This window comes from Balaenoptera borealis (assembly GCF_965194805.1).
Source record: "Balaenoptera borealis genome assembly, chromosome: 1".
Classification (NCBI taxonomy): domain Eukaryota; kingdom Metazoa; phylum Chordata; class Mammalia; order Artiodactyla; family Balaenopteridae; genus Balaenoptera; species Balaenoptera borealis.
The window spans coordinates 80,110,700-80,124,572 of record NC_138860.1 but is presented as its reverse complement, the minus strand read 5'-3'; the positions used below and the strand labels follow the sequence as shown (position 1 = coordinate 80,124,572).

Genomic DNA, 13,873 nt, shown 5'->3' with positions numbered 1-13,873 from the left:
AACCATGTCAACATTTGTTAACTCAAACTCTTCTACATTCCTATTAAATATTTCCAATGCATCTTCATCTATGTCGAATCCAACACACAATCCCTCATAGGGGATTTTGCCCTTATAAAAGAGACCCCAGGGAGCTCCTTTGCCTCTTCTGCCATGTGGGGACATGTCTAAGAACCAGGAAGCAGGCCCTCACCTGACACTAAATCTGCGGGCACCTTGATTGTGGACGTCTCAGCTTCCAGAACTGTAAGAAGTAAATTTCTGTTGTTTTTAAGCCACTCTGTCTATGGTATTTTTGTTATAGCAGCCTGAGCAGACTAAGACACTATTTAAAAGAATCCAGAGAGTTAATAGGACATGTCAGTGTATCATAGCACGGGTCCTAGACTTACTGACTTTAGAAAAGAAGCCAATCTCAAGGTCCTAAAACATTTATCCTAACAAAATTATGTCCCCAGAGACCAGCATTTAGCATTGCCAAAGAAACTGGTGTCTGAATCACAGAGGGTAAATGGAAAAGATCTTTTCACCATAATGAAATTGTTATAAAGTCTAGAGTCTGTAATTTTAACTAAAGTGGAAGAAATCTTAAGTTTTGTTTTGCTACTATGAATTCACCATGCTGGGAAAGGGATAGAATTCACCTAAGTGGTACCTTCCTTTTCCACTGAAGAATTTTTAAATTTCCTTTTTTTGAGCCTGGTGCTACCACCTTCTCAGAGCGGCATTGGGTATGAGCTTTGTTGGGTAATGTGGCCTCCATCACAGATGGTGAACAGATCTTTTCCTTTAGTCCTGAGCTGCTCTCGCTGTTGTCATCTCTCGATTTGCAGTTAGGCCTAAAAACCCTCCTTCTAGGGAATGCGCTCCCCTTGTCTGTCTTTGTGTTAGTTGCAGTGCTGTAGTGGAGACAAATGTCTCTCCTCTCGCTCTGTAAGGCAGCACGGGGATACAGCTCAGGCTCATATCTCTGGTGTCCTTGTTAAAAGACTCAGCTGAGGTTGGGTCAGCAGACCCAGCCCTTCCTACCTTGGCAAGGCCCTAACACCTAACAGCTTGAAAAGCTCTGTGACATACATGGAAGTCAGCTGCCTTGCACTGAAAGCAGAAAATATTGCCCTGGCTCCCAATATATCAAAGGCCTTGAATGAAAAGTTTCTGTTTTATGGCTGAAGCTTGGTCACAGCCACAGCTGTTCAAGAAAGCCAATCTGTTGAAGGACAGTGATCCCTTTTTCAAGGTTGCTGGCTTTGCTGGGGCCCTTGACTCTCACCTAGAAGATAGCCTGAAGGAGAAGCTCATGTGCTAACACACTGTGGGTGAGTATAATCCCAGGGAAGCGGAAGGGAGAGGGAATAGGAGGGAGGCTGGGAAAGAAGAACACATTTAAGATGTGTAGACCCAGCTTGGCCACAGTTTTGCAATAGGTTGATTGCTCGGTCACTCAAGGAGTCCTCGGAGAGGTCATATAAATAAAGCTTTTACATCTCTGAATGGTGCATTTAAGGAGGGGGCTGTGGAGAGGAGAAAAGGAGCAACAGTTATCCATTGCCTTCAATATCCCAAAGTTAACTTCCCTGCACATTTGCACTTCAGCCCAATAGGGGAGCCCCGGAGTGGAGGTGGAAGGTTCATGGAATGTGTGTGAGGGAGGTGTTGTCAAGTCATGTCCCCAAGTGCCATAAGGACCTGGAACCCTTGACTGGCAGAAGCAGCTGCCTGAATTCACAACCATGGGAATAGTGTAAGTCATGTCCAGGGCCACTGCACCCAGAATAGTCCAGTGCACTTGCTCACCATTGCTTAATGGTCAGTGTGTGTATCCCCAGCCCTACAGCCTTTGGTCAAAACCTCGTCTAAGTTCTAGTGACCTGCCACAAAACACCACAGCCTAAGACTTAAAGCTCCTGTCTCAAGTTCAGCAGCCAAAAGCCAACTCCAATACACTGTCATAAAAAACCACAGTAAAAAACCCATATGATCTCTGCCTGGTAAGCACCACCAAGGCATAGAGCCGTCTGCCCTGCTTCGAGCAGAAGCTTCCAGCTCTTGCTATGCATTTTGCTCCCCTGAATTCTCTATTTTTGTTTCTCAGGGTTTGAAGCCTCCTATGCTAAACCTTGAGGTTGGGGTTGTGAAACTGTAAGTATCCCTCTATAGAGGCAGGTCTTTTAAAACTTAAGGCAGAGGGGAACACATGCTCCTGTGGGCTGCTCTTGGCTATGAGAAAAGAAGAGAGAGGTGCTGGACCACTAGAGGCCAGGAGTGTGGTGCTAATGGAACTCCCTTCCCACGAGAGGAGTGGGGAATAGTGTGCTCTCTAACATCCCCAAACCCCAGGGCTCTTGTGTTAAGATTTCTTAAAAGCTCTCTCCCTGGGCTCTGCTCTCTACCTGAGGCTCAACAGTTCCCCTTGAGTGGTGAGATGAGGGGCTGTCTTCCCTTCTTTAAGCCATTATCTAGGAGTCCTGCCTTCCCCTGGCTGGAGTTGGGAGGGAGAGTAAAACACCCAGTGCCCCTCACCAGACCACCCATCTCCTCCATCACCCCTTTCAATGAACTCTGATCTCAGCTGATAGAGGAGGTGTGAGGAGCCAGGGGAGTACCCAAGGGTCGTGTGGCCACTTTTGAGTCAATCCTGTGGGATGTGTCCAGAAGCTCCTCTTCAGAACATGTGAGTTACTATCAACTGTTGAGCTCAGCTTTGGGGCTTAAGTGTTTTTCTGAGGGAAACAGGAAAAGTCCATTCAACACTGTTGCACATTCATTTATTCACTATGAATTAAGCATCTGTGATTCACCAGGCCCTGTGTTGTGTGTTGGGCGTGATGCGAGGATGAAGGGAGGGTTATAAAATAGAACTAACCATAACACTCAACCCTAGAGAGGCTTTAAGTAGTCCAGGGAGAGAAGCACATGGGTGCACGCACACACACACGCGCACACACACTTTTGTAAGGACTACAAGAAACATAGATGCCAAAGGTTATAGAAACCTGTAGAGAGAAATGAGGCCTCACTGAGTATTGACATTTGAACTAAGTGTTGAAAGATGAGTGAGTTTGACAGGACAAAAAGGGGAAAGTTACTAGGAAAAAAGCCATGGCTGCTTGAAAGAAGGTGGTGCGTGTAGGAAATGAAAAGAGGTTCGCGTGGCAGGAGCACATGGTGCGTGTTCTTGTCTGTTAAAGGGGATATTGGGAGATGGAGCTGAAAGTGTAAGTTGGAACTAAATCATGAAGACCCTTGTGTCCAATGATAGAGCCTGAAATCTGGATAATTGAAGGATTTCAAACAGAGGAATAAATAGAGCTGGTTTTTAGAAAGGTCATATGAGCAACTCTGTTGGGAGGTCCAGCTGGCAAATCTGTTGGGGATGGTTATGCAAAGAGAGAATCTGGAAGTTGGGAAACCAGTTTCGAGGCTATTACATAATCCTGGTGGTAGGTGATGAAGGCCTGTACTAAGGAAGTGGCCGTGGGAACTAAAAGGAGGATGTGATTTGAGAGATATTTCGAAAATAAAGTTGATGGGGAATTCCCTGGTGGTCCAGTGGTTAGGACTACAAGCTTCCACTGCAGGGGGCTCGTGTTTGATCCCTGGTGGTAGGGGAACTAGGATCCCGCATGCTGTGTGGTGCAGCTGAAAGAAAGAAAGAAAGAAAGAAAGAAAGAAAGAAAGAAAGAAAGGAAAGAAAGTTGACTGGATTGGCTTGGGTGACCAATGTAGAGACTCAGAGATGGCTATGCATCTTCTGTCTTGGGTGACTGGGTAGAGTGCTATCTTCAAGTAGAAAAAGAAGAAGAAGAAGGAAAAGAGAGGGAGGGAGGGAGAGAGAGAGAGAGAAAAGAAGAAGAAGAAGGAGAAGAAGGGGGAGGGGGGAGAAGGAAGAGGGGAAGGAGTGGGAGGAGAGAAGGAAGGAAGGAAGAAAGAGAACACAGTAAGGAGAGCAAGTTTTGTGGGGACAACTGATTGGGTTTCATGTGGTGTTTTAGATATCTGCAGTTCATGCAAGTATCTTGTTCTTGTTTTGAACAATACACAGCATTCATCTCAAATTGACAGGTGGACCTCGTAGCAATGATTTTATTGGGATTATTAAAAACTCTAAGATTGAAGGACATGTATTGCACTTCTCTGGGTTAAGAGGGAGCAGGTAATGATACAGACAAATTTGTAGAGGTGATGTTTATTCATCAGGGGGATTTAATAGACATCCAATTCAACAACAGTTCATTGAGCACCAATTGAATGCCAGGCACCATGCTGGCTGCTTGGGCTTTCCTTTTAAGGAACTCTCAGTCTTGTTGGGGAAACACAAAAATGCACACGTCTCTGTATCAGAGGAGCCGTGTAAAGGAAAGAGCACCATCCTGGGTACCAGGAGTCCTGGGTTTAATTTAGTATGTGCTTTGCCACTAACTCGTTATTTAATTTTCAGCTAGTTGCTCTTCCTCTCTGGTTCTCAATTTCCAACCACAAAATTAAAGAAGTGGCTTAGATAAACTCTAAGTTCCCTCCAAACATCAACCATTAGTGATGCCATGTCTCACGGTATACAAGTGCTATGGGAGTCCAAAGACAGATCATTTCCAGTAGCAGCTGACATTTGACTTGGGGCTCAATGAATGAGCAGGATTCCAGCATATGCAAATGATGGAAAAGGCTAAGAGGAGGAAGTGCAGAGCAGCTATGTTAGAAAATGGGGAAGATCACCCGGTGATTGAGTGTAGGGTGTGGAGCACAATGACCACGGAAAAAGCTGGAGAGGGAAGTAGATGGTGCTACGTGGAGAAGGGCCATGAATGCCCCGTCAAGGATTTTATTAATCCAGGCAATGTGGCTTGGAAATGATTCCCCCTGTACAATCCACTGGAGTGTGGAGATCAAGATGAGGTGTGATGGACATCATAAAAATGGATCAAAACATCCCATGGCTCAGAGGCGAGATAGATCAACTTTGAATGGAGAAAGCTAAGAGGTATATTTATTCACGGTGTATTCATTTCCTCTATGGGAAAGTGTGAGGCCTGAAGTGGGGAAACGAAGATGACGGCAGCTACTTTTTACTGACCCAGGGAGGCTGATGAAACCCAGCATGTTGCTGAGAAGTTCTCTTAGCAGCAGGATCTGATGGTGTTCTAGTGGAAGGATGGTGCAGGGAGCACGTGATCTACGTGAGTGGCCCCCATGGAGCTGGGCAGTGGGCAGCCAGAGCCCACGCTACTTCTTCATGGTCCTGGGCGCTCAGTATGCTCCTAGGGTCAGTAGCATTAGCATCACGTGGGAGCTTATTACAGACGCAGGATCTTAGCCTCCACCCAGACTCAGCGAATAAGAATCTGCATTTTAACAAGATCTCCAGGTTACCCATAAGCACTTTATTTTATTTTATTATTTTTAAAACATCTTTATTGGAGTATAAATGCTTTACAATGTTGTGTTAGTTTCTGCTGTATAACAAAGTGAATCAGCTATATGTATACATATATCCCCATATCCCCTCCCTCTTGCATCTCCCTCCCACCCTCCCTATATAAGCACTTTAAAGTTTGAGAAGGCTTCCTGCTTTCTGAACACAGCTTTCCTCACTCAAACTCTTTCTCTTAGTTTATTTCCTACTCAGGGAAGAGAAAAGAGTACTTCCTGGATTTCCTAGGGAGCACACTGGATCAGATGCCAGTTTGAGGGTAGGAATACACCATAATGACCCATAATATCTTCCTCATTCATTCATTCATTCAATCAATCAAATAGTAATAGAGCACCTCCTATATTTCAATATGTATTCTATGTGCATCTCTGGTCCTCCTGGTCTTGACTGTCCTGGGTTACTTCTGGCAGGATGGGAAGGATCTAGGACCTAGGGTGTGAAATCCACTTACTTGGGCAGGAGAGAAATTATCCTGGTGTCAGATTCTGAGCTTAGAGTTTCAGACAGACAGTGGGAGTGTGGAATGCAGTCCCATCATGGGGAGGTCCATGATGAGCCCAGTGTCCATGTCTCCAGGGGTGTGTGCTGTCCCATTTGGCAGAGCCCACTGTAGCCTTACCAGGCTGACTGCAACTGAGAAAAGCACCCACTGAAAGTAGGTTATCCGTGGCAGAGTTTAGGTGCAGTCCTCATGGAGGAATGGTGGGGATGTGTATGGGAGTAGGACTCGGAATAGTGACCAAAGCTGAAGCCGTTAAGGAAGCCAGGCAACATCATGGGCCCTGGGTTGGGAGCAACATGTCATTAAGAAAAAGACCACTAGGCCAGGGCTGTCACTTTGGAAATAGGCGGGAGTCCTGCGGGGCCCTGTGTTCTGTTCAGACTAGGGTGTGGGCACTTGATGCACAGGTTACTGGGTGTGGCCTTGGGTGGTTTAAATCTTCCCACTTTGATGCCCCTTCTCCCCCAAGGGTGGCTTTGGGTGCAGAGGCTGAGACAGCAGTCGGGAGCTGCGTGGACTCATCTGTGAGGAGTGGATGCAGCCAAGAGCTGGGGCTTAGGGGCTGCGGCGTAAGCCCCCTTCACCTGGGAGTAGATGACACAGGAATCCTGGGGGAAGGAGCACATAGGTGAGGGCCAGAGGCCAGCAGGCCCGAAGTGGGAGAGTACACAGGTCACGGGACTCACCGTGTTCTTGAGAAGCTCTGGGTCAGAGGCTGCTGTGGAAAGAAGGGAAGCATTCAGCTGTGAACTCAGAACTCTCTCCTTGCATCTGTGCCACCAGCCCAGCCACAGCCATCTCCATGGGGCTGCACTGAACCTTTCCTAAGAACCTCAACCTCACAGCTTCGAGCAACTCTCTCCTCAACATCACTCCACTCTTTGTTCCTCATGCTGAGCTCCCCAGGGACTCTCAAAAGAAAGAAATGTACTTTTTATCTTGTTCATGCTTTGATCATAGATTCATAGTGTATATTATGGAGAAGCAGTCTGGCCTGGAGCAGAGGCAGTGCAGTGGTTTAGAGCAGACTTCTGATCCAGACTACCTCAGACTGAGCCCCAGGTCAGCCGTGCCACCTCTGTGACCTTGGGCAAGTCACTCAATGTCTCCTGCCTTGGTGTCTCATCTGTATGTTGGGAATAATAATACCTACCTGTAGGGTTATGTGTGTGTGTGTTTGATTTCTAACATCTGTTATGTGCTGAGCAGTTCCAATGTGCAGGTACACTTCTGAGGGTTATAAACAAACTTTAAATATATGTGTGTGTGTATATATTTATGGCATATATATATATTTTTTTTTTTCAATGTATTTATTTACAGTACTCAGAACTGTACCAGGCACATAGGAACTGCTCAACACATGTTGATATGATAATAGAAGTTGTTATTATTATTATATTGTCTTAAAGCTGGAATGAAATATGGCATTCATCAAGCAAGGCTTTCTCTTTTTGGCTTGGAATGAGCCTCAAGGCTCCCTGGAACTGCCCTGAGAAGCAGAGCCTGGCCTAAGGCTTGGACTCTAGAGACAGACTCTTCTGTGATTTGTTAGCTCTGTGACTTCAGGCTGGTCATTTAAGATCTCTCTGCCTCTGTTTTCTCATCTGTGAAATGGGGTAATAACAACACTCACATCAAGGGGGGTTGTAAGTGTGAATGAATTCATACATTTTAGAGGTGGGCCCCTGAACCAAGAATGGAACAAAATGGAGTTCATTTGATTTTATACAAGAAGAATAAAAAAACCAGAGAAGGAAGCAGAATGGCTAAAAATCACATGACACTTTTTACAGAACAAAGTTAGAATAGTCCCAAAGGCTTTCCCTTTCCTGCTCTGAGAGGAGGAAACCAGGCTGGGATTCTTCACAGCTGACCATCTACCATGAGTGAGGACTAATGACACAGACAGACAACAAGCATATACTCGTCATAAAAGCTGCTTAAACTCTGCTGCTGTAATAGCATCTCCCCATCTACTTCCTCGTTTGATCCTTACAATAACCCTATGAGAGAGTGTGATAGGCAGAATAATGTCTCCCACAAAGATGTCCATGTCCTGATACCTGGAACCTGTGAATATGTGACCTAAGATGGAGAAAGGGATTTTGCAGATGTGATTAAGATTAAGGACCTTCAAATGGCGAGATTATTTTAGATTATCCAGGTGGAATTTTAAGGAGAACTTTAAAATCTGGGAACTTTTTCTAGTTGTGGTCAAAGGGAGCACTGACTATGGAAGAAATGGTTAGAGAGGTGCCACTTGCTGGCTTTGAAGATGGAGGGATGGGACATGAGCCCCAGAAAGGAAAAGGGTGTCCTTTAGAAGCTGGAAAAGGCACGGGAATACATTCTCCCCTGGAGCTTCCAGAAAGGACCTCTGCTGACACTGATTTTAGCCCAGTGTAACCTGTGTTTTAGACTTCTGACCTACAGCACAGTAAGATAATAAACTCGTATTGTTTAAGCCCTCATGGTCATTTGCCACAGCAGCAGTAGAAAACAGGTACAGGTAGGAAGGGAATGATAGACAGTCCTGTCTCATTTCACAGATGGGACACTGAAGCTCTGAGGGGCTGACTGCCCAGGGTGATGGCTTTGTTACTCAAGTGATGCTGAGGCCATCTGTGGAGAATGGAGAAAGCAGCTCTGCACGGTGAGCTTGGTTAATCGCAGCAGGGTAGGTGGGCACAAAGTAAGAAGCTCAGTGACCCAGCCTGAGGGGCAGTTCTGTGTCTGGTTGGCCCAGACCCACTGAAGGGGTGGAGACTGAGCCACACATAGCAATAGACCGCCCAAATCAAGGGTCCTTGGGTCTTACCTGCCTGTTTGTTCTCTGCCTTCACGCTCCGGACTTCCGAGTACACCACATCTCCTCCGTTAGGATTTACTTGGAGAGAAGTTGAAGTTTGAGAGGACTCTAAGGTTCTTGCCCCTTGTCTTGCTACTTCCTCCTCTCCCAGATAGAGTTTGTTCTCTGGAGGGAGCAGGGCCCTCCGGGCCTCTGTACCATCCCTTCCTCATTTCTTGTCCCACCACTTCCTGGACCAACCCTGGGGTCCCTGCCCAAATGGAGGGTCCTCAGTCCTCACCATTGCTGTACACTGGTTGCAGTTCTATCCAGCTTGGTACATTGTAGTAGGTGGGCTCTTGGGGGTCTGAAGCTGATGGGTTCCTGTAAGGTAGAAGCATTGATGTTTCCCAGAAATCCTGATGAAGTAGCTATAAGGATCAATCCCTGTTAGTGAGTCTTTACCACAGGATAGTTGCCAAGCCTGGAAACATAGATGAGCATATAACAAATGGTCTATTGTTATGGACTATTATATTATAAATCATAATATTAATCCAGACTTTACTGCCACCTAGTATGTCACTGTGCTAGTGCCTATAACAATATTAAGTTGATGCTATTATTATCTCTATTTTTTAGATGGAAAAAATGGAGGTTCTGAGAGGTAAAATGACTTACTCAAGACTATGTAACTAGAAAGGGAAAGAGCCAGGAGCCATTCAAACCTGGCTCCAAGGTCTACACTCCCAGAGAGATCAGTATCTGAGTGAAATCCATAATTAGAAAGGCTCAAATGGGAATACCTTGGTGGTCCAGAAGTTAGAACTTGGTGCTTTCACTAAGAAGGGCTTGGGTTCAGTCCCTTGTGGGGGAACTAAGATCCTGCAACTTTGCAGCACGGCCAAACAAACAAACAAACAAAAAGGCTCAGAGGAACTCAGGATGGTTTGGATGCTGCTACCATAAGCTTGCCCAGGGATAGTTTGTGAGCTGTGGTGTGACTCCTAAAGTCAGTCTTTGGAATCCAAGATGGCAGCCCCTTCTTCACAGGCACCACCTCCTGTTAGCAGAGAGGTCTCTCGGGGTGGCCAAGTTGCGTGACTCCATCTTCTTGGCTGTCATCACAACAGGTGTTGGTTAGGTTGGGTTGGCCATGGCCAGAGCTTTCCAGACTGATTAAGTTAAGACCATCTTAGGAAACGGATGGATTCAGTGGTCATAGTGTCACTCAAACAACCAAGGCAACATTGGACCAAGGATGTAAGTTAATAAATAAAAAGCAATTAACACTTGCTGCAAGAAAAAGGCCTATTTAGCTAAGCTGATGGGTGAGAAGGTCCTGGGAATTGAGATATCCCAAGGGAGGTGGCAACATGAAATTGGCACAACCCATCTCAGTGACATGAAGCAGTGACCATGCTCTCAGCAGTAACCAGATTCAATTCCATTTTCATACTTGGTGGGCATTTCATTAACCATACGGCAATATAGGAAGGTCTTACCTGGAGGAGTCAAATGTAGGCTTTCCTCCTGCAAAGGAAAGCAGAGAGACATTGAGTCCAGGAGAAGGAAGACTTCACAAGGAGCACAGCTCATAGGAGGCTCACCTAGAACCTTCCAGGAGTCACTGTCTCTAAGATGTGAACCCTCCTTTGCTATGTCCAAGGGAGGTGGCAGATTGGGCAAAAACTACTGATCCTGGATTCCAGAGGGGTATAGTTATAATACAAAAGGGTAGCCCACAATCCATAATCTTTTAACGTGGAGTTTGTGAAGAACAATGGTCAATAGCTGAATGTGGGAAAATAGACTTGATCGGCTATGAAAGTACCATACATTTACAAAATCAGTAAGTTATCAAATTCCATTTGGTTTCTGTTCTCACTACTATTTCTCAGAGTTTTTCTTCTCCTCTTCCGTTCCTTGGGGGTCTTGCAAGGGTAGAGAGGGAAATGCACTGTAATTTGTCATGTCAGATAAACTGCATCTTGTGAAGACATCTTACACCCAATAGGGCTGTTCTGGAAACTTTGCATTTGATGAAGACAAATTCTGGAGGAACTAGAGGGGAATGTAGGAGCTGTGGAATTGTGCAGAAAGGAGGTGTTGAGAGCTTGGGGGTGGTTCCAGAGGCAGCATGAGCCTGAGGGAATGGAGATGGGAAGGACAGGGACTCAAGCAAAGGTTAACCAGGGAGTTACTCACCTGCTTTCCTCGGGAGCCAGCAGTAGAACAACAGTGCCACGGCAGCGAGACCCATCACGCTGAGCAGCCCCCCGGTGACACCGGTGGCAACAGGGCCACTTCTGCTCCCTGTCAGCCCTGAGGGGGAGACCCCAGGCATGAGCCAGAGGGAGAGGCTTGTGGTCTTGAACTGCCCTGATCCCTGGAGCTGATGCCTGGGAGAGAGGATGAACTGAGGGGACCAGGACTCCTGAGGCTAATCAGGTGCAGGTGTGGCACAGGGAATGGCACTTCTCTTGGTGGGGAAGCTCATGTCTGTGGCTGATGCAAGGGTTGAGGGTCACGATGGATGATGCTAGCTGAAGAGTATTAAATTCAGTGGTCTTCTTTAGCCCCCTTTCCCACCCAAATGACAAGCCTTCAGAAACACTTAATGAAAATAACAGTTTGGAGAACATCTAGCTTTGTGTATCTGTCCCTGAGAAACACTGTCCTGGTCAGGCATCACAAGGATTATCAGAGTATCCTAGGAGGAAATCTTTTGGCCACGTCTGTGGCCTGAGAATAGGAAACTTACCTGTGATGGAAAGTGTCACTGCCTCACTGCACTGGGGACCCAGGCCATTGTTGGCCTCACAGGAGTAGGTTCCAGAATGATTTGCAGTCAGTGAGAGGTTGAGGGACACTCCTTGTCCAGAGTGGGATATGCTGCTCTCCAGGGTGACATTCTTGTGATAAAACTGGTACAGGATCGGGGGAGAGCCTCTCTGGGCCTCACAATGAAGCTCCACCACATCCCCCACCACAGCCTGGGCCCTGGGGGTCCTGAGGGTGAGGATAGGGTGAGACACTGGAACTGAGGGAAAACAAAAAGTCAATAGAAATTCCTACTTCTAACATACTCAGAAAGGAACAAAAAATAATATAAACAAATAATAAAAGTCATATCTCAATCAAGGAAAATATATTGAAACACATATGACAAGCAAAGTTAATGACCTGAATCTACAAATAGCTTTCAATGCACAAAAATATCCAACAGAAAAGTGTGAAAAGTGTATGAATCACTAAAAACTTCAAATAGCCAATAAATATATAAAGATAACATCTTTGTTACTAATTAAGTATATACAAATAAAAACACCCATCAGACTGGCAAAGCTTAAAAAGGCAGATAATACTGATGGGGTTGTGGATTAAGAGGCACCCTGATATGCTCTCGGTGGGAATGCAAATTTGAGACACTTCCTTGAATGGTGATTTGGAAATATATATCTAATTTAAAATGCACATAAACTTTCACCCAGCAAATCTACTTCTAAGACTATTTCCTTTAGGGCTACTAACATAAGTTATGTAAAAAATGGCCAACAGACACGTGAAAAAGATGCTCAATATGGCTAATTATTAGAGAAATGCAAATCAAAACTACAGTGAGGTATCACCTCACACCAGTCAGAATGGCCATCATTAAAAAGTCAACAAGTTTGGTACTGTGCTGTGTTTACTTATTATATACAGTTCATACTTCATAGAAACTGTTATTTTATTGCTTTTGAATAAATTTTATATTTTGAATAAAAAAAAAGTCAACAGGACTGAGACATTCAAGATGGCGGAGGAGTAAGACATGGAGATCACCTTCCTCCCCACAAATACATCAGAAAAACAACTACATGTGGAACAACTCTTACAGAACACCAACTGAATGCTGGCAGAAGACCTCAGACTTCCCAAAAGTATGGCTGACAGGGTTTTGGTGTTCCATCCGGGTGTCAGGCCTGTGCCTCTGAGGTGGGAGGGCAAAGTTTACGACATCGGTCCGCCAGAGACTTCTCGGCTCCACGTAATAACAAATGGCAAATGTTCTACCAGAGAGCACCATCTCAACGCTAAGACCCAGTTCCACTCACTGACCAGCAAGCTACAGTGCTGGACACCCTATGCCAAACAACTCACAAGACAGGAAAACAACCCCACCCATTAGCAGAGAGGCTGCCTAAAATCATAATAAGTTCACAGACACCCCAAAACAAACCACCAGATGCAGTCTTGCCCCCCAGAAAGACAAGATTCAGCCTCACTGACCAAAACACAGGCACCAGTCCCCTCCACCAGGAAGCCTACACAACCCACTGAACCAAACTTAGCCACTGGGGGCAGACACCAAAAGCAACGGGAACTATGAACCTGCAGCCTGAGAAAAGGAGACCCCCAAACACAGTAAGTTAAGCAAAATGAGAAGACAGAGAAACAAAAAGCAGATGAAGGAGCAAGGTAAAAATGACCAGACCAAACAAATGAAGAGGAAATAGGCAGTCTACCTGAAAAAGAATTCAGAGTAATGATAGTAAAGATGATCCAAAATTTTGGAAATAGAATGGAGAAAATACAAGAAACATTTAAGAAGGACCTAGAAGAACTAAAGAACAAACAAACAATGATGACCAACAAAATAAATGAAATTAAAAATTCTCTTGAAGGAATCAATAGCAGAATAACTGAGGCAGAAGAACGGATAAGTAACCTGGAAGATAAAATAGTGGAAATAACTACCACAGAGCAGAATAAAGAAAAAAGAATGAAAAGAATTGAGGACAGTCTCAGAGACATCTGGGCCAACATTAAACGCAACAACATTCAAATTATAGGGGTCCCAGAAGAAGAAGAGAAAAAAAAAGGGACTGAGAAAATATTTGAAGAGATTATAGTTGAAAACTTCCCTAATATGGGAAAGGAAATAGTCAATCAAGTGCAGGAAGGGCAGAGAGTCCCATACAGGATAAATCCAAGGAGAAACATGCCAAGACACATATTAATCAAACTATCAAAAATTAAATACAGAGAAAAAATATTAAAGGCAGCAAGGGAGAAGCAACAAATAACATACAAGGACATCCCCATAAAGTTAACAGCTGATCTTTCAGCAGAAACTCTGCAAGGCAGAAGGGAGGGGCAG

At 45.2% G+C, this 13,873-nt stretch overlaps 1 protein-coding gene across 1 annotated transcript in view; it reads right to left on the bottom strand.

Moving 5' to 3' along the window:
• Positions 1–2,068: 2,068 nt before the first annotated feature.
• FCRL5 (Fc receptor like 5) overlaps positions 2,069–13,873 on the bottom strand; it is a gene marked incomplete at its 5' end in the record, with an annotated part of 44,899 nt that continues 33,094 nt past the window's right edge. Inside the window, 7 exons of the mRNA XM_082373532.1 lie at positions 2,069–6,544; positions 6,623–6,654; positions 8,758–8,826; positions 9,029–9,111; positions 10,233–10,260; positions 10,936–11,052; positions 11,492–11,770. Of these exons, the coding sequence (XP_082229658.1) occupies positions 6,455–6,544; positions 6,623–6,654; positions 8,758–8,826; positions 9,029–9,111; positions 10,233–10,260; positions 10,936–11,052; positions 11,492–11,770 (698 nt within the window). The 3' untranslated portion in view covers positions 2,069–6,454. The remainder of the gene's footprint in view (positions 6,545–6,622; positions 6,655–8,757; positions 8,827–9,028; positions 9,112–10,232; positions 10,261–10,935; positions 11,053–11,491; positions 11,771–13,873) is intronic.